General features: G+C 42.9%; 1 protein-coding gene across 3 annotated transcripts in view; it reads left to right on the top strand.

The window, feature by feature from the left end:
• Positions 1-9830, top strand: part of LOC119186092 (inositol polyphosphate 5-phosphatase E-like) — a 40885-nt gene extending 31055 nt beyond the window's left edge. Inside the window, exons 4-6 of one of the 3 annotated variants that reach the window (XM_075878962.1) lie at positions 450-496; positions 1937-6472; positions 9335-9830. In XM_075878962.1, coding sequence (XP_075735077.1) covers positions 450-493 — 44 coding nt within the window. In that variant the 3' untranslated portion in view covers positions 494-496; positions 1937-6472; positions 9335-9830. The remainder of the gene's footprint in view (positions 1-449; positions 497-1936; positions 6473-9334) is intronic. The other 2 variants (XM_075878959.1, XM_075878963.1) reach the window with 2 other exon arrangements.
• Positions 9831-23970: the final 14140 nt, after the last annotated feature.

Here is a 23970-nt window from a genome sequence, read left to right as displayed (position 1 = left end):
CTTTCGACAATCCTTTACAGTAAAAAATGTTCTTAGGTAAAGCTTGAACTTGTTAAAATCTATAGTGCGCATTTCAGTACACCATGGTTGAATTATATCCAAAAATAATTTCTATGGTGCAAGGGTGATCAGCTTTGCCAAGTTTCGCAACTACAAGGTGCAATGCTTGCTTGCACAGCTTTGGAATATAATCATGGGTGTCAAAAACTGTAAAATGAAGCTATACCTCATTATTTTTCACTTCGCTGCTTTAATAGCTGATGTACATAAAGGCTACAGGTTTTTGCAGGGTACTCTGTATTATTATTCATCTGTTTTATCTTCCGTGTGAATTGAGAATTCAGTTGAAATTTTTTGCTCTCACACACGCAGCCTAGCGACCAGGAGCAGATTCATGTGAGTTAAGTTTTCGTTTGAGTTATGAGGTGTCCTCTCTTTTTGTATTGCAGCACACGACTGTCGGCAGGCTTGTTCAAAAGACACACCTATTTAGAAGGTATGGGCTTAATCCTATTTTTTTCCAGTGTTTTATGAACCGGCTTGTCATCATATGAGAGCATTAGCAATTGTAATGGAGAAATGTTTCCTGAAGTCAAGGATATCTCATTGTGGAGCCTATGTATTGTTTCCTTGTTTGCAGTTTAATGCTTCATTACATACTTGCATATCAGTTAGTTTGCTTTCTGCCTGACCAAAACTTATACAATCAACTTGTGCAATAGACAGAAGTTGATGATACTCTAGGTTGACACTGGTGATATGGCAAGAGATTGTTAGAAAAAAGCATTAAGTTTGCCATGTCCAAATTGACGGAAGGCAGGCGACTGGACAGGTTTTGAACAGGGTTATCTGGTAAAGCTGTTAGCTTTTTGAATTCTGTGTCGTCCTGTGGCCCCACATGTAATATGCAGTGTGGGGATCTTTCATTCATCTCTGAGCACCAGATCTGTTACCTGTTGTCATTCATTGTATTATATTAAGTTCTATGGTCTTACTGAGAATTAAAGCAAAGAAATTGCATTTAAATACAATTTATTGCATCAGATTAATGGCTCGCCATGCACCTGATGGTAAATGTAATGCTTTACTGGGTGTTGTCTTTCATTTACCTGCATATTGTATTGAAACAGGGAGCAAAAACAAAAAAAAAAGGCCACAGCTCAGGGGTATATAACTGGAACATCAAATGACATTTTCAATGCCATTTGATGTCTATCTCAGTCAGATCAGATTTATATACTTGCATTAATCATTAAAATGTACCATATTTAAAAATTTTATATCTCTCTTCATTCGTGCTCAATGATAAAATGGAGTTGTACTCATGTGGTGCTTCTCAGGAAACAGCATCACTTGTACGTTAAGTAACCAGTTTGAGCCTTAATTTTTTTTATAATTTGTAGGTTTTAAAATTTATTTGCCATAGAAAATGAACAAGAAGAAATATATGAATATTTATTGTTAGATAAATCTAACTCTGCAGACTACTTTGAAATGTAGTTTGTGTGGTTCCATGTTATTCAATGAAGTGGTCATAAAAGTCTGTATTATTTTGCATGCAGCTGTACACAGGCAAGCTGCTGCTCTTGAAATTTGACTGAGCCTTAAAGCCAGTCAAGTGTGTGCTGTAATGAGGAAGGTTTTGACGTTCACCACTACCTATGTTTGTTTTTCTTTTCTCATTGCATGTAGTGTACACAAGTGTTGTGTTGTTTTGTCAAATTTTGTGTAGATGTTAGGCTGTCAACTCACGCTTGGAAAAAGTGGTGTAAAAATACCCTGTGGTGTACTGGTGGACCTTTCAAGCTAAATATAGTATTCCATGTCATTTTGTAGTCTCCCATACTAATGCGCATCATTTTTTGGTATAGTCCTCACTAGTGCCTACATCGTTGTCGTAATTTGCCATAAGTCCTCCTTTTTTCTTCTCTTACAGTAAAAGCACAGCATGATGCTGTGATGTAAGCTTTTGCTGTTGCAGTCTTCAAATGCTTATCCTGTGATGTGCACATAAAAGAAATGTGATTGTGAAAACTTAATAAAAGGTGGACTACATTAACTGTATATGTATATGTAGTGTGATGTAGTACCTTGAATTGTTGCAAAAAAATATTAGAAACAACAGTATGATTCAGTATTGAGGGGAGATATGAGTTGAAATACACATTTTTTTTCTTCAAAATACATATTTTATTGTTTTTATTTGCTTTCACAAGTACAGTTTCTCTACAATCATGACAGAGAAACTTAAGACTGTAATTAAACTTGAAGCAAGTTAAAAGTGCTTTTAAAGAGCACAAGTTGGCTACTGAAAAACTAAAAAGAGCTTATTGTTTAGAGACTCCTGGAAATTGTCACCTGGCTACTTGCCGTGGCATTTTGCACGAGGGGTTCACTAAAACCAAACGCTCAAAATACCTTTGATTGCCAAACTTTCGTGATAGAAAATATCATCTCAAACAAACATATCTGTTCCGCATAGATGAGCTTTCACTTATACCTTTAAGATGCGTTTTTTTTCAAGATCCATTTTCGAGCAACTTCTTGAGTTTGGACATCATGTTTTTGGTACTTCTGATACCTCAATAAGGTTGAAATTTTTCCCACATATTCCTTAGTATGTTAAGGGTGCAAGTATATTCTTTAAAACTTGATATTGCCTGTATAATAATTACTAACCTAAAGTAAGCAGATAGTATGGGCTGAGGATTCTAAGAGTTCTCATCTTACAATTTTTATTGACCATCAAAATGTTTTATACACACTTTCTTGATAGCTACTTGCATTCTACACTTAATGTAGAGCAATATGAGCCATTATTGGCACAGAACTCTAAAGTTTGTTCAAAACAAACTAATACACATTTTCATGGCACAAATGAAAACTGTGCAACTTACTCTAAAACTAATTACATATTTGAAATCAGCATAAAATAGTATATATACAGCAAAATATTTTATTGCCTTTGGCTACAGATTAATGCAACTTTTTTTAATCGCATCTTCCCTTAAGTGGTAAACCACTAATATAATAGTTTATATGATTTCTTCTAGTTAACTAACAATCAAAATTTTTTTGATATGTGGGGTTTAACGTCTCAAAACCACCATATGATTATGAGAGACGCCGTAGTGGAGGGCTCCGGATATAATACTGTAATTAAGTGACCAGAATAATAAAATTATTGCAAAATGTGACACTGGGTGGTGCGCACTGTGAAGTAAAGGCAGGCAGGGAGAGGAAAGGGTTGTTTGGCTGTTAGATGTACAGTCAAATTTCATTATAGTGCACCTCTGATTAACAGCTTCTTTGAAAATCTCCTTTCATATGTCCATTGGTTCAAAGGAAAAATATTTCACAACTACAAGTTTCAGAATACTGACTGTTTCAGAATAACCTACTATCAACTTTATCCCCCTTATATCTCAACAACACTTCAAAGCAATGTATAGCGATTTGAAAAAGTTACTCGTGGCTGCGAAAGTAATTCTCAGCTTCATACCTGCCACTATCATAACATGGTCACAGATGTATACACAGCATACTTAGGCAACTCTTGTAGTTGTGATGATTTTGATGCAAATATTTAATACCTTTACTTGAACAATTCCTCAAAATAATGAATGATTTTTAGTGGTCTCTAGAGATATGTTGAATCGAGGTTTTGCTGTACCACTGACAGCTATAGTTTTCTGTGTGACTTTTATTCTTTGATGAGCAGGTATACTACATCTGATAAGTGTAAAATTAAACTGCAAATACTAGAGTGTGACTTATGATTTGCTAGGATCATCAATTATAATAAACTTTTAGCATCACTTTTTTATATCATAAACTAGTGCCCTACTGTAGCTGTTGCAACTGACCAAACTTATGATCACATGCACTCAAACTTCAGTGTAATGAAGAGCACACTTGTTTAATCAAGGCCTCATGTGCAAGAAGGAATGATATGTGGCTGCTGTGATATATCAGCCAGAGTATGATACACTCAGGCCCATGCTTTTCGTCCTGAAATTTATCTATTCTGCCCAAGGGCAGAATAGGAAATTTTTTTCGGGGAGGGGGGTCACACAGACTCGAAGAGGGAGGGCACAGGCATCAGCTTTTTACTGTGGCGTCACTATCGGTGGTAGTTTAAACAGATGGTGCACATGTATATCAAGTCATCAGATTTCTCCTCTTCCCATGCTTATGGTTGTGAAAGGATTAAGTAAAAGTATCCTCTCGCCGCACCATTGAATGGACTAGTATTTGAAAATGCATTATTGGGATTACCCACTCGATCGAAGGAAGCATCGTTAATCGTTAATCTTTGTTAAGCGTAGATGGCGAAGTCCTTATCGGGGCGAAGCGCGTTTGACAGGTCAAGGAGGGTTCCGCTTACTACGTAGAATGAGAGGTATACGCAGCATGTTTTTGTACATTCATAATTACATTTTGATGTTGCTTACTTTGCTGAGCGAATTTCTTCCTGTCGATGTCTGTGACTTCATGCCTATGGGAATTATTTTTTATATTAATCTCTGTATGTCAAGTCGTCCTGATGCAGTGGTAGCTTTTAGTTAATTTTTTTTACTTTACTGTGTTCATCCAAGCATGCTTGCGATATGCAATGTAAAATTTTTTTTGTAAGATATGCTGCATGTTGGCAACACTATTTTGCACACGTTAGTTTTCAGACAGACTTTCAGTTACACTGCGACTACTGATATCAATAAAGTACTCCAATCATAGACTTTTTATTGTGCAGTCTGCGAGCCCAAGGTAGTCATTGATGAGAAATTTTCACTTGGTCTTAATCAAAAGTGCACATGCGAGCGGACTTTACCTACTCACATAAAACTTGGTTGCTGCGAATATGCACTAAAACACTCAAATACATGCAAAAAACATGGTATGTTCACTTTTTTTTTTTCATAGCTCTCTTCACTCAGCTCCCTGAAACGATTGCGTTGCGGCAAGGTGTCTTCTGTTGTTTGCAAGCATGCAACCAAGTTTTCTCTTTACCTGAACAGATTCAGAACTGTACGAGATATTTTACTGCACAGCATAGTACTTGCAGTCATGTTTCTAGTACTTACACCAGCGTGAAAAGGAGCAGCCTTGAATCACACAAAATCTTCAGTGATCAGTTCACCAGTGAAGAAGGAATGAACTCCGGATTTGCTCAGCGCATAGTGCATCATAATCCGTTTCTCAGAATGCTAGAACGCTGGCAAAAACTGCCGGCACATGCAACACGAGTTTACTTACGCTCTACTGTGCACGGCCCATGCCTATCGGTTGTTTGTTTCAGGCATTCTGATGCGAGTTGCTGGAATTCACTACTATTATCACCTCCTTCGCGTTCATTAACATTTGTGGTATTTCATCACAACGTGACAGAAACTACCAGCCTTCCATTTGGGCGCAATAACAAACGTGAGACATCTCGCGCGAAGAGTAAGATTCTGGGCGAGCGCGACCTTATCAGCACCTGAAGGGAAGCGGAGGAAATTTATACCCGTGAATCTTTCCACCAGGCGAGAAACGAGTGCTAGTGCTTAAGGTTGATTTACCAGCTGACATGTATCGTCGCTAAAGTTCTCGTTTCTCGCATTCAGGGTCACTGCCTGAACATTGCTTAGCTTGTTGCTTGCTAGCAACGCGAAATCACCCCCTTTAAATACACTGCCTACACATTGTTGTGCCAGAGACATGGTCCTCGCTCGGGAGCGCTTCTTTTCACGAAATCGAGCACTGTTCCGGCGAACTTTCTCCCCCCTCCCAGCACCACCTTTCATGCAGAAGGCGGCACCGTGCAGTTCCGGAGATAACGTCGCCTCTTCCGCCGAGCCACCTTGCAATTCTGGGTATGGCTGCATCTCCACCGCCGAGCAGCGGGAACTGGTCTAAGAAAAAGGACCCAAAAACGTTATTTTAGGCCGTGCCAGCCCCATGTTAGAGGCTTTTGCCCCAGCCGATGTTGTCGTGCTGGCTGGCTCTGTACGAACTATAACCTGCTATAGTAAACATTCCTTCCTGTTGCTGTTTTAAAAACCGATTGCCTCCCTATTCCGCCTCTGGGCGAAGGCTTCAGCGAACATCATTCGACTGCTCGCCGCTCTCGGCTACCGCTACCATCACAATTAACAGCGAATTCCTAACAGTGGTTGGCAGCTTCGGGATGTCTGATCGGATCTCTGAGCACGAGGACGACCGTCGTGATAGCAATTGGCTACGCTGAGATACGCTACTCTACATTTGGCACGCCGGATCGGACCCCTGGAAGCTCGAGCACTACCGACCTGATATCATCGTTTGGATACGCTGAAATACGCTACCCTGTTCTCATCGTTCGGCAAGCTGGGTCAAGCTACCCCGGATTACAACACTGACAAGTTGGGCCGGATCCCTGAAGGCCAGAGCACTTTCACGACACTGTTCGACAGCAGCCACAAGTTGGACCATCGTTGGCTACTTTGGTTGGGTGAGTGCCCAACGTTTACTGTTCATTTCGCCAGACCTCTCAAGCACAGGCAGATGTTAGGAGAGTGTTTTGTGCTTTTTGTAGGCTATAGTTCAATATTCACCTACTTTAAACCACGAGATTAGTTTTGGAGTACGGTGAATATCAGTAGTAGAGCATCACGAGGGACGAGATTGTGATAGGGCACTACCTTGTGCAGGACTTCCTTGAAATTTATGGAGCCTTGGGGATTTCTGCTGGGTCCACTAAAACAAGGGAAGCGATTCTCGAGGTGATGCGGGCAGAGAATGTGACGGCGACGGCCGAGGAAGCTGACGAGTTTTGGGAGCCCATGAAGAGCTTGAAGCTCAAAGGCATGAACAGTGGAAGGCTGAGGAGAGTCGAAAAAGGAGCAAGCATGCTCTCACAATGAAAAAGCTTGATCGTAAAATTGAAGCAGTTAAGTGGCAGCGAGCACAATGCCGACTCAAACTCTTCAGAATGCACGAGAACATCATGTGTTTTCTCGTTAATTTCGAAAAGGTCTGCAACGATCATTGTTGGGCGAGACCTATGGTCGGAGAAACTGGCCACATTGCTTCCGTTCAAAGTCGCAAGCATTTTGGAACGCTTATCCGCCGAGGAAGCGCATGACTTTGATATGGTTAAACATGCTTTGTTCCACCACTTTGCTACTCTGAGTCCTGCCGACTGCGAAAGTCGAGAATACAAGTACAGCACTGAGGCACGCAGCAAAGCGCTAAAAATTGAGGCCCATCACAAAACGCAGGACACCAACGTGCATCAGAGAGAGCGAGATGAGGCACGGCGTAAGGCAATGGAGTTGGAAGTGCGTGAAAATGGGGCTCGCCGAAGAGTGCTAGAAGTAGAAGTGCATCAAGAAGTGCGCAAAGATAAGGCATGCCGAAAGGCTATGGAGACTGAGGCCCGTCGCGAAGCACAAGCCGCCGAAGTGCGCCAGAGAGAGCGGGACACCGAGGAGAGTCGCGAGGCGCCTGACATTGAGGCCCCTCACAAGGTACAAGACGCCGAAGTACGTTGGACAGAGCCAGACGCTGAGGTGCATCGCGAGGAGTTAGGGGCCGAGGCCCATCGCATAGCTAAGGACGCCGAGGTGCATCATAAAGCGCTGGAGATGGAGCCGCTTCACAGCGCAAATGATCAAGATGAATCACGTCGAAAAGAGTTTGACAATGAGTCGCGTCGCAGGGCGCTAGAGGCTGACGCCTGTCGACAAAAGCTTGAGCAGGATGCCCGACATAAAGTGCTACAGAATAAAGCTCGTGAAAGAGAGCATGAGGCCGACTTCAAAAGCCAGAGAACAAGGGCTATCCACGACAGCCATAGACCCCCACAGATCAAAAGCTCTCTAGGCATGTTTGTTAGCATTTAAGGCATTGGAAATCCCGTTCTGTCGCAAGCAGAGACAGTAGCAATGGGCTCGAAGAAAGGCTAGCTAACCAGTCTAGAGTTTTGGCAGTGCCTGTCAAAGGCAGTGAACTTGAAATTAGGTGTGTCGAAGTAGCCGGCATTCCTAGCCATTCCGTCAAAAGGAGGCATCGGCGAAAGCGTAACACGGAAAAGACGACAGGCGCCAAGTGCACTAAAGCCATTGTTAAGTGCCGTGACGTCTTCATTCGAGATGCCAGGTTCAAGGCTAAGTGAACGAAAGGGTCCTCTATGAAATATTTGAACTGCAGATTGTCTCAGTGTTTGAGGTTGAACGGGAAGCGTGTTGAGAAAAACCGACTTTCAGGAAAATTCGGACGCCGAGATCTTCGCCTGGTCTCATCTTTTTCACTGCCGCGTAGAGGCAACCATGAAGGGAAGCATAGCTTACGCCTGAGCTGTAACACAGGCTGTTGTTCCCCACTGTGGCGATAGGGTCGCGGGTCGAACGGGCGGGGTAAAGGACGTAGGGCAGATGCCCCCTTGTTCGAATTAAGCGGTTGTACACCAAAAGTTGCTGCTAGAGTTCAGCAAACAGCGTTGTTCGTTGTGCCTTTGTCAAGACCGGATCCCCCGAAAGCTATGGAGTGCGCGACTCCTCAGAGTTGGTCTGAGAGGGGCCCGGTCTTGCTATTACTAAGAATGAATATTGTAATCAGCTTTAAAAATTGTTTTTTTTTAATTTGTTATCTGCCGATGAGCAGGGAATGAGTCTCGATTTTCGTAAGTTTTACTTTCCTTGCCATCGGAGAGACAGACTTTGCGTCGGAGAGGCAGAATTTTGTTTTCATAATACTCAAAAGTTTTATTTTAACAGAGAAGGCTGAGTAAAAGCCACTGTTTAAAATACCTTCTGTGTTTGGCAATACGTGTTAGTATGTGCATCAGTGTTGGTCAACTTTTACCTTTGTTTTGTGTAATGCGCACAAGTTTGATTTTCAGTGTTATTTTCTTACAATTTCAAGCGTGATTTATCTTGTTGGGATGCTCATTGGCTGAGCGCCTTGAGCTAGAGCTTATCGAATGACTTTGTTTTGTTTAACAGTCTGACGCTTGCAAGCGACACCAATGTGTGTGATTCAGAAGTGCTAGATATTCAAATTGTAGTTTCGAGGCCAATTTGAGTTAACCTCAGCAGCTTCGATCATCCACAATCTGCCTAAGTAACATTTGAAAATCGCTCAAAAAACAAATTCTGTTTTGTTTAGCAGTGTCACGCACTGACACTTAGCTAAAGGTTAGTCCACGTTGCATATTCCTCCTCAGATACGTTGCTCGTGATGCTATTTTTTAGCTCAGCTTAATCTCGAGGAAATATTTTCGTTTCTGCTGATTAGACGATTTGATCAGCATTTGGAAAGCGCTTGCTTTGGCCAGAGTGGTTTAGCTTTGTGCTCGACTCCGTCATTCCAGTGATCTTCTCCAGGGCTTTGAAAGTCACCACCGGCGGAGAGAGCAGAACAGCCACAATTCTCAACGGTCAAGCAACATCCCTCCTTTCGAGCCGCGCTGGATGGCTCGAAACTCCGGATGCATTGTCTGGCGGCGGGGTTGCTGTTATGCCACAGACATGGTCCTCGCTCAGGAGCGCTTCTCACGAGATTGAGCGCTGTTCTGGCAAACTTTCTCCCCCCTCCCAGCACCATCTTCCATGCAGAAGGCGGCATCGTGCAGTTCCGGGGATAACGTCGCCTCCTCCGCCGAGCCACCTTGCAGTTCCGGGTATGGCTGCATCCCTTCCGCCGAGCACCGGGAACTGGTCTCAGAAAAAAGATTCAAAAATGTTATTTAAGGCCGTGCCGACCCCATGTTATAGGATTTTACCCCAGCCGACATTGTCGTGCTGGCTGGCTCTGTACGAACTATAACCTGCTTTAGTAAACATTTCTTCCTATTGCTGTTTTCAAAACCAATTGTCTTCCTATTCTGCCTCTGGGGGAAGGCTTCAGCGAACTTTGTTCGACTGCTCGCCGCTCTCCGCTACCGCTATCATCGCAACAAACAGCGAATTCCTAACAGCCTATTGCTTAGTAGTTCATGTCCTGGTTAGGTCAGCACCCTTCTGTAAGACTCAATGATTGCGCCAAAACGCTGTACGGTATAATGCTTGATGAATATTTTTCGAAAAGCGACGCTGCTCCCACTGCACACTTGACAGCTGGGGAAAATAAGAATGCCATTTGTCACAGACAGGCAGCTTCAACGAAGTAACGTGCCAGTGGCTTGCATGGAAGAGCACTTTAGGCTTTCAGTATTTTTGGCCTTTTCTGGACTATTTAATAGACCACTTCAATAAGCGCTTTAAGAGGGATCGGTTTGAAGACGCTTTCTTCGCTTGTGCCACAGAACACACTCGAATCTGCCACTCTTCTCACTGCCGAGAAGTTTACTGGCGTGTATACTCGAACATTATCTCAACTTCAGCATTGCAAGAGGAGTTTGCAGTATAGACTACGAAATGGAAGGGAGAAACGCTGAGCATGTCTGCGATGCAAGCAGTTGCCAATTGCCCAGAGGTTAACTTCCCAAATGTGCACCATCTTCTAAAGATTCCGGCAACTCTGCCACTAAGCACAGCTGAAGCACAACGCTTTTTTTTTTATCGCTTAGACGCGTAAAGTGGTACCTGAGAGCTACAACACATGAAAGATTGTTTGGCATCGCTCTCTGAACATCCACCGTGAACTACAAGTTCGTCTGGAAGACATTTAGCCTGTTCTTTAACAGGAACGTAGCCGGCTTCAGCTGAATGTGCGTGTAATATCAACTATAGGCGCCAGCTTAATCAAGGATGAAAGTTAGCTGAAGTTATTCTTCGATTGAGGTGTTTTGAACAACAGTAAAAACATGGCTGTTAATGCTCAATTGATGGGGTTTAACGTATGATGGGCGACTTCAGTACCAAGTTACGGAAAAACCAGTCTCAGGACCAGGCAGCAGGTTATCATGGCAACGGTACTCGAAATGGCAGAGGGGAGCTACTGGTATCATTTGCAGAACACAAAAATTTACAGATATTGAATACCTTCTACCGAAAACGAGGGAACCGTAAGTGGACATGGAGGAGCCCAGATGGCGAAAGTAATAATGAAGTAGACTTTACACTAATTGCACACCCAGGCCTTGTGCAGGATGTGGAAGTGCTTGGCAAGGTACGATTCAGTGACCATATTCGCCTAGACTTGAAGAAGGAACGACAGAAACTGATACGCAAGAAGCCAATAAATGAGCTAGCACTGAGAGGGAAAGTACAGGAATTCATTCCTACTTCAGAACAGCTACTCGGCTCTTATCGAGGAAACCAGCTTTAGCATTGACGCAATGATTGATAATCTGACGAGTATCATTACGGAGTGTGCATTGGAAGTTGAAGGTATACTACTTAGACAGGACACTGGTAAGCTGTCCCAGGAGATGAAGAACCTCATTAGAAAGCGTCAAAGCGTGAAACCCTCAAATACAACAGACAAAATAAAATTGGCAGATCTTTCTAATTTGATTTATAAGCGTAAGGTATCCGATATAAGAAGGTATAACATGGAAAAAATTGAACACGCTCTGAAGATCGGAGGAAGCGTCAAAGCAGTGAAAAGAAAACCTGGGATAGGCAAAAACTAGATGTGCGCACTAAAGGACAAGGAAGGCAATGTAACTACCAATACGGATAGGACAGTTAAAATAGTAAAGGAGTTTTACAGAGATCTGTACAGTAGCCAGGACAACCACGACCTTTAATATAAGAACTGGCAGTAACCCGGATGGCGTCCCACCAGTAATTATAGAAGTCAGAAAAGCCTTGGAGGGAATGCAATGAGGCAAAGCTGCTGGTGAGGATCAGATGACATCAGATCTGCTGAAAGATGAAGGATAGATTGTGTTAAAAAACTAGCCACCCTGTTTGCGAAGGTGTCTTCTGGCAGGAAGAGTACTAGAATCTTGAAGAATGCTGACATCATCTTAGTACATAAGAAAGGAGATGACAGTGACTTGAAGAATAACAGGCTGATCAGCGTTCTCTCTACCGTACACAAGCTATTTACAAAGTTCAAAGGTAACAGAATTATGACAACATTGCAATTCAATCAACCAAAGAAACAAGCAGGATTTTGAACAGGCTACTCAACAATTGACCACATTCATACTATCAATCAGGTAATAAAGAAATGCTCAGAGTATAACCAACCACTATACATAGCCTTCATAGATTATGAGAAGGCGTTTGATTCAGTAGAAATATCAGCCGTCATGCAGACACTGCGGAATCGGGGCATACATAAAGTATATATAAACATTCTGGAAGAAATCTACAGGGTATCAACTGCTACCATAGTGCTTCATAAAGAAAGCAACAGAATACCAATCAAGAAGGGTGTAAGGCAGGGGGACACAATCTCCCCAATGCTATTTACCGCGTGCTTACAGGAGGTTTTCAGAAGCCTAGAATGGGAACAGTTAGGGATAAGAGTTAATGGAGAATACCTTAGTAACCTGCGCTTCGCCGATGACATTGCATTGCTGAGTAACTCAGGGGACGAATTGCAACTCATGATTACAGAGTTAGATAAGGAGAGTAGAAAAATGGGTCTTAAAATTAATCTGCAGAAAACGAAAGTAATGTACAACAATCTCAGAAAGGAGCAGCGCTTTGAGATAGGTAATAGTGCACTTGAAGTTGTAAAAGACTATGTCTACTTAGGGCAGGTAATAACCGCGGAGCCAGACCACAAGATTGGAGTAACTATAGAAGAATAGGAATGGGGTGGAGCACATTTGGCAAGCACTCTCAAGTCATGACTGGTAGATTGCCACTATGCCTCAGGAGGAAGTAGTATTGCCGGTACTTAGCTCTGGAACAAAAACCTGGAGACTTACAAAGAGGGTTAAGCTTAAATTGAGTACGACACAGTGAGCGATGGAAAGGAAAATGATAGGTGTAACCTTAAGAGACAAGAAAAGAGCAGAGTGGATCTGGGACCAAACCGGGATATCATTAATACCGGGATTCATTAAGGATATCATAGTTGAAATCAAGAAGAGGAAATGGACATGGGCCGGGCATGTAGCGTGTTGGCAGGATAACCGCTGGTCCTTAAAAGTAACTGACTGGATTCCCAGAGAAGGCAAGTATTAAGGGGAAGACAAAAAGTTGGGTGGGCCAATGAGATTAAGAAGTTTGCGGGTATAAAGTGGCAGCAGCAAGCACAGGACCGAGTTGATTGATGGAACTTGGGGGAGGCCTTTGTCCTGGAGTGGATGTAGTCAGGCTAATGATGATGATGAAAATCCAAAAACCACTATATGACTACGGGAGAGGCTATAGTGATGTGCTCTGGAAGCTTTACCACTTTGCTTCTTTAACATGCATCTAAATCAAAGCGCATGGGCCTCAAGCATTTTCGCCTTCATTGAAAATGCGACAGGGATTCAATCCCGCTACCTACGGGTCAGAAATAGAGCACCACAACTACTAGACCACCCTGGCGGGTAGTAAAAAAGATTGTTTTGGTAAAGTCAATATGCGGCACATTTCATCCAGCTGTAAGGAAGCAAGCTCATCTGTATAAGACACATTGCTGAAAATCTGACTGTATGGCAGAGTGATTCTGTTCTCTCCCGTTGCCTACTCCTTGCTTTTCAGTGACACCTTTGACTTGCAGACGTGGTTAGCGGATACGAAAGGTGTGAACGACAATGGAACAACATAAATTTGCATCTGACAACTCTAGCAAATTTTAGTTACATATGTGGCATATAATGTAAAATGCAATGCACAGGATAATCTTTGTGTCAATTGAAAAAGATAATGAACAGCATTCCGCTATGTAATGTGTCTGTTTGTGGCAGGAGACATTGCTTGCACAAAGTTTCTTCCATATCTAGTAAAAAATTACGGTTACTATGTATATTGCTCGTAATTTTACATGATAACACGCCCATCCATGTTTCTATATTCTGTGCATTTCTCGTCGTGCGTGGTGTCGCTAGCTGCAGAAATTGCTCGGTGTGCCCTTCTAGTCATGTCAATGTAAAAAACAAACAAATGAAGCCAATAAATATATATAGTTTGTCGTATATTTTTTCAGCTTTATGTTCCTTATTCTAGCGCTGTTTGCCACAGTGCTGAACAATAAAGCTTGTGCTCACTACAGATGTCCACGCTGCATTTGCCATTATGCTGCTTTAGGTTTATGACAAGTTTTTTCTGCCGTATACATACCAAAAATATAACTGAACAAAAAAGATTTGTTGTACCACCAGAACAATCAACATACATAAGCCCTGATCATTATTGTGGTGTGTGCTGGTGAGAGTACGGTGCGACATAAAGTTGCCCGTGGGCAGGATTACATTACTGTGCATATAGGGAAGATCAGACAGGTGCTGAAAAGGGGCACGAGAATATTTTTTTGTGATTCAGGGCCTGCTGGGCACGCAGCACTGTGACAATCGTAAAACATGATTGCCGCTGCTTCCTGCATGAGTTGGGGGCAATCTTGTTTGTGAGATGTAAAAAAAGTGTGAGCCTCTTTACTGCCCCTTCAAAGCTAGCCTTTTGTTGCATGGAAGACATAGCAGATCTAAACTTGACAATTAATTGAGCAGAGAGATGTTTCTATGACCAGTACAGTGGGCACTTGTATGGGCACAACCTAAACAGTGGGCACAACCTAAACCTTGCCTGTTGCTTGCTGGGAGAAGACACCAGAATTGACGAACAGAGGTGCACAAATACATTAGATGCACTTTTACATTTACAAATTGCAATTGTGTGTGAAGCAGTTATCCTAATAAATGCACTGCAGAGGAAAATATAACTGCACTGCTAAATTCCTTCAGTGGTGCTTGTGATCACATTACTTGCGTAGCCTCTATTGGGTTGCGGGCTTTGTATAGAAGAAAGTATAGAACATACAATTGTTTTGTGACTATATCTGCTATAAATGTAAGGAAAGCATATAAGGCATTATTAGTAGTTTTTATATTTGAAGCTTAGTAATTATAATGATAGCGAAAATGAATTTAGTGGATGAGAAACCCAACTTAGTGGATGAGAAACCCAACTTGCTTCTGGTGTCGACGAACATTTGGCTTACTGCCTTTTTTGTCCACTTTGAATAATTTCCCCTGATGTCATTTGTACTACAATTAAAAGCCATAAATAATGCTTCTATGCTTTTCTTGTGGCTTCATTAGATTGCAGGTCACAAACAACTATGCCATTCAATTTATTCGCCCTTTTTTGTTTACTTGTTATTGGTCACTTGCAAAGATATTATTTATTTTTTTTTTTTGAAAATGTGATATGCTGAGAAAGCTGATATTTAGCAATTATTTCTTTGTATTTAGGTAAGAATCTCTTGGTGTGCTTTGTATATTCTCTAGGAAATATGTCCTATCTTGAGTTATGAGTATGCGTTTTTGGTTTTTAAATTTATATTTTGCTTTCGGTATGGTGTTTTATTAACTTCACTGCCAGTATGATGCATATTGAATGTGTAAGGTTTTTAAACTTCGAATGTTCACAGTATATTAGTTGTTGAATGTGTTTGCCCATTGCCATGTTGAAGGAGCCTAGATGCGTTTCAAGTGAACTACCGTCCATTTCACATCCAGGCCTCTTGTGTTTTTCCATAGAAAATGGATGAAATAAAGTTAAGCATGATATTGTTACGATGAGGCGTGTTAATTAAAGAGCAAATGGCGAAAGGTAGCCGCGCCGACACCGAGCTGCTTCCAAAACAGACCACTTCATTCTCCCCTTCCTCTCTTCACACGTTGCCGCTTCAGCGTAACACTCTCCCTTTCCCAGACGAAGCCCTTTGGGCCAGCATCAGTCACAAGGATGAAAGCGTTTTAGGCATGCAACGTGAACAAGCTGCGTCTGCCTAGAACGGTAGCTGTGAGATACGAGACGAGTGATTGAATATGTCACATCACTTAGGCGATTAACGATGACAAAAGGACCGGCGTAACGAGCCTGGAACTTCTGGTACAGGCCACGCTTGCGAAAGGGTGTCCATAGCCATACTTTTTCTCCTTTTTCGTACGACACGTTCTTGTGCCATAAATCATAGGCGAACTTGGAGCGGTCTCGGGTTGCCAAAGTACGGAGCTGAGGTAGGCGACGTGCTTCCTCTGCCCGGCAGAGAGTCTGGGCAATGGAAGAGTCCTTATGCGCATGGAAAGGCAGAATGGTGTCAAAAAAGTGGCGGGCTGGTCTGACATAAAGAAGATAGAATGGACTGTTGCCATAGGTTTCATGCTTTGCTGTGTTATAAGCGTACGTGATGAATGGCAAGATGTCATCCCAGTTTTTGTGCCTGGAGTCAATGTACATTGAAAGCATGTTGGTGAACGTTCTGTTGTTGCGCTCGACGAGGCCATTTGTCTTCGGGTGATATGAGGTCGAGTGGCGAAACTGGCAAGCACAGAGGCGCAAGAGTTCTTCAACAACATCGGCTACGAATTGTCGACCAGGATTACTCGGAATAATCCGAGGGGGTCCACGGCGCAGTATCAGAGGAAAGAGGAGGAACCTCGATACATCGATGGCCGTGGCTGTTGGTAGCGCTTTGGTTTTCACATAACGTGTCATGTGGTCAAGGCAGACTATGATCCAATGGTTGTTGTTCAATGAGCACGAAAATGAACCGAGAAGATCCACTCCTACCATTTTGAAAGGAGAGGAGGGTGGCATCAAGGGGTGGAGAAGACCAACCGAAGTAGTATTTGGTCGCTTGAATTGCTGGCATTTATCACAACTGGCCACACACTTTTCTCTATTGCGTCGCATGTTAGGCCAGTAAAATCGAGCCTGCAGGCGGTGGTACGTTTTGGCAAACCCCAGGTGCCCCACTGGTGCGTCGTCGTGCATAGCATAAAGTTTATGCATTCTCAAATTCTTGGGGACCACTAAAAGAAGGCGGGCACCATCAGCCGCGTGATTGCAGTTGTTGAAACAAGTAACTGCAGCAACCTTCTGAGGATCTGGGCGCACACCGTTTTTGTCTACAAGATGACCAAGTACAAGTGCTTCTCGCTGACCGAAGTGACATTTCTTGGAGTTCAAGGTAAGGGCAGCTTGTTCAAGGCATGTTAAAACAACGTCATGTCGATGTTCGTGTTCCGCAGAAGTGCGTCCAAAAAGAACGATGTCGTCGAGGTAACATAAACAAGTCTCCCATTTGAGACCACGCAGTACCGTGTCCATAAACCTTTCAAATGTCGCAGGGGCGTTGCACAAACCAAACAGCATGACATTAAATTCAAACAAGCCATCTGGCGTGACAAAAGCGGTTTTCTCTTTGTCGGCGGATTGCATACGTACCTGCCAATAGCCCGTTCGAAGGTCCACAGATGAGAAGTATGATGCCAAATGAAGACAGTCGATAACGTCATCTATGCGGAAAAGCGGATACACATCCTTTTTCGTCACCGAATTTAGACACCGATAGTCTATGCAAAACCTCCAGGACCCGTTTTTTTTTTCTTCACGAGGATGACCGGTGCAGCCCAGGGGCTAGAAGAGTCTTGAATGACGCCCTTAGCCAACATGTCTTCCACCTGTTCGGCGATCACCTTGCGCTCCGATGCAGACACACGGTATGGTTTCTGCCTTATGGGATGTGCAGACCCCGTGTCAATCTTGCGGCAAGCCCGCGTATTGGGTACAAACTTTGGTAGCGTCCTGGGTGAAATCAAACAATGAAGCATGCCTCCTAAGGACGCTGACCAGGGCTTCACGCTTCTCAGAGGGTAGTGCCTTGCTAATCATGTTCAAAAACGGCAAAGAGTGTTCAGGGACACCAGGGCTAGTCTCATGCGCCCGGGATTCATTTGAGGCATGATGGCTTAAGGTGTTGATATTAAGGCTTGTATCCGCTTCAAACGAGGCAAGTCGCATACCACTTGGAAGCACAACAGACTGGTTAGACAAATTTGACACCCACAATGTACTTGTGCCACAGGCCACAGAGACAATACAGCGAGGCACGAGCACACCCTTCTTCGTGACGACTTATGGCATCGGCTCAACAGCAGCGTCGAATACATTGTTGTCGGCACTAGTAACAGTGACCTGAACACTGGATAACGAACGGGGCGGTACGGCGAAATATTCACAGACGGCGAAGGTGTGCGAACAAGTGGCAGGTTGGTCGGCAACAAAAGGAGAGACAAAAAGCTCGCCGATACCGCAATCGAGAGTGGCACCGCATTGTTGCAAAAAATCTAGGCCCAAAATGACATTATGCATTGATTTAGCGAGCACCGTGAATTCAGCTTGATAGACGTTATTAGAGAAATATACGTTCGCGATACACACACCAAGAGGTCGTAGCTATTCTCCTATTCTCCACTCACAGCATGAAATGTGCTCGCATTATCCCGCTTGAACATCCCCTTATGGCCTAATTGGGCTTTGAAATCTATGCTCATAATGGAGACACTCGCTCCTGTGTCCACTAAAGCTGTCGTTGCAACATTGTCCACAGAAACACAAATCTTGTTATGACGCATAGTCACTGGTGGAGGCGTAGCGGCGTGTAGCTGAAGATGATTGGCGAGCTCACCTCCATCGGTCGCGCAGCCTAGTTTCCCGGCGACGGTGAAGTGGGACGTCGTCGAGAAGATAAGGATCTTCGGTTGCGTGAAGGTGGTGGCGTCAAGCTCCGCACAGACGCCGGTGAGTCACTGCGGTGATTCCCCCAATGGTTTGGCCTGCTGTCAGAGTCTGAGGGCCAGGGTGTCTCATCAACGAGCTGATTGCTGCGCCCATAGAAAGTGCGTGGTTGCCCATAGGACGGTGCTGCCGTGAGACGGCGATAGAGGGAAGATTCGAGCGACGTGACCACGGATGCCACAGTGAAAGCATATGGGACGTTTGCGGAGTGCGCTGATGTCAGCAGAAGAATGAATGGCCCGGCCGTTCTATGCCTGATAACCGGTAGGTGGTCTACGCCCGTATTCGTCATCCAATGGGTAGTACGGACACATAGTTTGGCTTGGCCCTCGAGGACGAGGCGTATAGTTTTAGGCATCAAGGGAGGCGGCGTCGATAGTCATAGCACTTAAGTCACAGGGAAGAAAGGGTTCTCGGACATTAGGTGCCGGCCGAGAAGCCGCCTCGCGTAGGTCTAGCTTTTCGCGCACTGCTTGGCGAATCATGGACGCGAGATCCGATGGGGTTGGATGCACGTTGACACTGGCGACATTTAGTGACGTTGGGCAGGCGGCCAAACTTTGGTGTAATTCACCGCGCTTTCAGCGCTTCAAACGTACGGCAGTGCTTGATAGCGTCACTTACACGATCCAGACTTTCTTTTGCGATGAAGAACTGGTAAACGTCCTCCGCGATCCCTTTTAGAAGATGAGCAACCTTGTCCTCTTCTGTCATCCAGGGGTTCAGTGCCCTGCACAACTTGAGCACCTCCTCGATATACGTTGTGCAGGTTTCCCCGGAGACTTGCGCTCATTGCGTAAAAGTTTGCTCGGCACGCTTCTTCTTCGTTGCCGGATCCCCAAAGCGCAACTTGATTTCATCGACGAACTTCCGCCACATCGTCAGGCTTTCTTCATGGTTTTCAAACCATACAGATGCGGTTCCTTTGAGAAAGAGTCCCACATTATTGAGCTGGCCGGTGGTATCCCAGCCATTAAACCAACTCGCCCGTTGGTAAGAGCTGAGCCACGAGTCGACATCTTCTCTATCTTGTCCAGCGAAAGATGGAGGCTGGATGTAGGGCTGCCACAGAATGCGGGAAGCAGGTGGCTCGTTGTCATTGTTGTCGTGAGACGCCATCACAGGTGGCAGACCAACAAGTCGTCGGCTTTGGCGAAGCTCCGCGTATCGCACCTCAGTGGTCGATCAGTCGCTGTTTGTCAGGGGCGCCGTTATTGTAACCCGCACCTCACACCAAAGCCGTTACGATGAGGCGTATTTATTGAAGAACGAATGGCTAAAGGTAGCCGCGCCGATACCGAGCTGATGCTGATGACCTCTGATGGATAGCGCTTACCCACAAAGGGGGATGGGCCAAGAACTGGGCGGCAGGATACTTAAATGAAACTAAATTGAAAATGAAGCCAATCTGAAAAAGTAGCTTGAAATAATACTACCAAAAAGCAAAAATGTTTGCTCAGCAAGCGGTCAAACCATCTTTTGTTTTTGAAAGACATAACTACGAATTATAAACTAAAGATCTGAAAAGGTAAGGGTTCACTAGCATGGTAATCTTTTAGTTGCGTTGATGTAATCAAACACAGCGGAGCATACATCCCTGTGGCAGTAACAAAATGAAGTTCCGCCAAGTGATAAAATTACTGGTAGATTTACTTGTATTCCTAGCTTTTGTAATGGGGCTACTAAAAATCTTTTTCTCTGATAAGAATAATGATGACAGAATAAAAAGAAATGTTCAATTGTTTCCATTTCGTTGCACCAAATGCATAGCGGTGACGCCTTGAGCCGAGCTTTATTAAGGTAATAATTTAGTTGTGGAACTGCACAGCGCAATCTGGTATAAGTGACCGAGCTGCTTCCAAGACAGACCACTTCGTTCTCCTTTTCCTTTCTTCACACGTTGCAGCTTCAGCGTAACAATATGAAGAAAATAGCTAATTAACAAATAATGGTAAGTTCTTCAATGGCTGTAGGAAAGATTTCCTTTGACAGGGAAATAATTGGCGGAGTCATGAAGATGTATAAAGGTGTTTGGTGCTTTTGTCTGCGAGTCAATTATGCCTGTGATAGTAAAAACTGAAAAAAAAAAGAAAGAAAGCTAGATGATATTAAGTGAAAGGATTCTCTGCTGCTGCATTGTAGATATTTTTTGAAAACACTGTAATTTGTCTGTTTGCATCCATTGCCTTTTTTTATGTCCTGATCTCTTTATGTACACAAAACATCAAGCCACACCTTTTCCTGAAGCACTTCCTTGTCTTGCATTTTCCTTTGAAGACCACAGAAAGTTCGGTGCACATACAAGATATGCACTAGAATATCACCGAGATCTGTAAAGTGCTCTGTAAGTGTAGAAAAGAACTGTGTAATAGTTTCTAGAATGCTCTTTTCTATCATTACCTGAAATACCTACTTCGAATAAGGGTCCTGTGCAGGAATATCGTGAAATGTTTCGGTATGGTCTTCACATGCCCCGAAGGCTATTATCCTGGTGGTAATGGTTGACTCATATTGCCATGTGAAACTCTATCCTCCCTAATGAAAAATTGCAAAGGACCAAATAGGGGGATTGGGCAATATGAGTGGTTTTCAGTGTCACCAGGAAAACCATTCCAATCTGTTGAAAGTCCCTGCAAAGGATGGTGGCTGGTGTGCTGAAAGAGGGTGGGCCAATCTAAGACTGCTGAGATAGAATAACAAATGAGAGCAAGGTAGGAAAAATTTAACTGGAAAAGAAGCTTCTGGTTTGCTACCCTTCACAAAGGGGAAGAAAAGGGGAAGTGAAAGACTGGAAGTGCACAATATGAAAGAAAAAGGCCTCCACAAAGCACAAAAGATCAATGATGCCTTGATTGACTTCTGGTGTGGCTACTTATTAGAGTGGCATGATAACTAGAAGGATAATGGGCTGGTGTGGTGGGAAAAACTTAATGTGCTATTTGATAAAAAAAGTTTTTGAGGCAGAATAACTCTACTTCATGATGTTATGAAGATTCTGGAAGGTTAGGTGTGTTTTCGTGATGGTAACACTTGAATGAGAGGAATGATCACAGAGTAATAAATAAATGTCATAGTTTAGAAGATAATATAAAGTATTTGTGAGATTATTTTGGTGAGAAGACCAGACTGTACGTGTATACCAGTTTAGGCCATATTGAATTTTGATACATCATAGTCTCGCTGAGGGAAGGGCTAAATGAAGGAAGGAAGGAAAATAGGAGAAAAAGAACGGCAGAGAGGTTAACCAGCTTATAGGCAGCCAGTTTGCTACCTTCACTTGGGAGGGGCATGGGGGAGATGATAGTTAAGTGAAAGGGAAGAGAGATAAACACAGCACATTGGGCAGCACATGTGAAGGTTTCAAAAGTACTATATGAGTGAAAAGACCATGTAAAATGAGAAAAGTTGTTGCCTAAACATGTACTTGTAAGGGCCTGTGTTAATGGTTTTAGTCATGGTGATTACTTTGATACAGATAAGAATGATGCTGATGAAAAGGAAGTAATGATGTTCTCTTAAAAAGAAAGTAATAATGTTCTCTCAGCATTTAATGACATGGGCCATGTATTACACTAGTTAATTGCAGAGCAAAAGTCTAGCTGAAGGGCATTAACATCAGTGAGGTCATTGATTAATAAATTATGCAGTAATTTGTGAACACATAGATGTTCAAGGGAACACAAATTGGTGAATCAGTACTCTTTGTTAAATGTAAATTATGGCCAAGAGCTGCTCTGTTGTACAACTGATACAATGGGACATGGTAAAAAAGAATGGTTATATACATGCATGAGTAGTCTGTTTTGCACCTGACTCTGCTATTATATTTGTCTTAGCAATAATATTGCTATAATATCTAAGATGCTTCATTTGGATTAAGGTGAATTGTTGCATGAACCACCTGTACATTGTTTAACTAGTCCATAACATACCTGTTTTAGTGTGTGCATTTGTATTTCATTGTTTTACTTTCACAGAATATAGCATCTGTATAAAAGCATTTTGCCTTGATAATACTTTTTAATCCTGTAACGCTCAACACTGATTCAGACAGGAGGACAAATAAGGATGCTAGAACTGTTTCAAAGTGCAGTGCACCATTTTTTCTCAAGTGTTTAATACAATCGAACCCATTTGTAATGATCCCAGTTATGACGAATGTACAGTTACTATGAGCAAAGTAAGTACAGCCGTCACATTTTTCATGAGGTGCATGGCAGCATGTCTTAAAATTGGTTATTATGGCATTGGGATGCTTTGTTTTAGAGCAAATGTGTAAGTATATCTTTGTCTTTGATTAACGTGCCACTATCTTGCTGTTTAGCATGCTCCTCAGCGGTGACAATGCCATTTTTTCCATGCAGTGCTATATGAAATTAACAGTCATTACATATGGGCATTATTTGTGCATTCATGAGTTCTTCTTACTAACATGAACTTGAGTGCATGTTGTTTGCAATTGAGCATTTAGCCACTGACATACTACCATAGCAGGGGTCTCACCTCAGCCACCTGGTTGCAGTCACGCAATTCAGCCCTGCAAGGGCCAGTACAGAAAAAAAGGTAACAGCGAGAGATGAGGAGGGGAGGGTGTGGTTTCTACAAATAGTAAGTAAACTTTATCATTTGAAAGAAAACCTTTCCCATAACCCTCATAGGGGTCATTTCTGAAAAAGATTCAGTGCACAGGATTTCAATAACATGACAATACTGATCCCCAAAGTGACCAATATCTGGGTGTCTATTCTCAAATATAGTTTTCGTTTTGCAGTTATGTTTCAATACATGGTTCAAAAAATTCAGTAATATGCCTTGTTCTAGCTGTGCAAGACACACGATGCCAATAATGCAGAATTATCACAAAGCCCGTAATTATAGAGAGGTGGTATCAACAGCTTCCCACCACATTTTGTACTCCAGCAGTCCTCACGAACTGAAATGCAGTATCAAAGCTTTTTGCATAATGACTCGTATACAGAATCGCTCGACATAAATGCGTAATTTCTCTGTGAGTGTGGCCGCTAAAGGTAATCTTGGCTCTGACATAAGCGAGTTACAATTACGTGGTAATGACATGAACTGAAGGCGGTGGAAATGAAAGCATGTACATTACTTTAATCATAAATGGTTAGTTTGAATTTGTGAGCACTGTACACTTCAGCTTTGTATGTGCTATACTGAAATGTTTTAATGCATTACCATGACATTGCATGAACTAAGTTTGTTTGTGTGTAAAAGTTATTATAGGTAAGGGTGTGCAAATGTATTAGAAAATTTTGAATTTGGTAATGTGCTGTTCAGGTCAGTTTTTGAACCAAATAATCAGTATTTGTAAATCAAAAAATTAATAGTCTACAAATGTGTCAAC

This window comes from Rhipicephalus microplus, chromosome X, assembly GCF_043290135.1.
Source record: "Rhipicephalus microplus isolate Deutch F79 chromosome X, USDA_Rmic, whole genome shotgun sequence".
In the NCBI taxonomy this organism is placed as follows: domain Eukaryota; kingdom Metazoa; phylum Arthropoda; class Arachnida; order Ixodida; family Ixodidae; genus Rhipicephalus; species Rhipicephalus microplus.
Note: the sequence above shows the minus strand (reverse complement) of the source record. Positions and strands in the feature narration are given on the sequence as shown.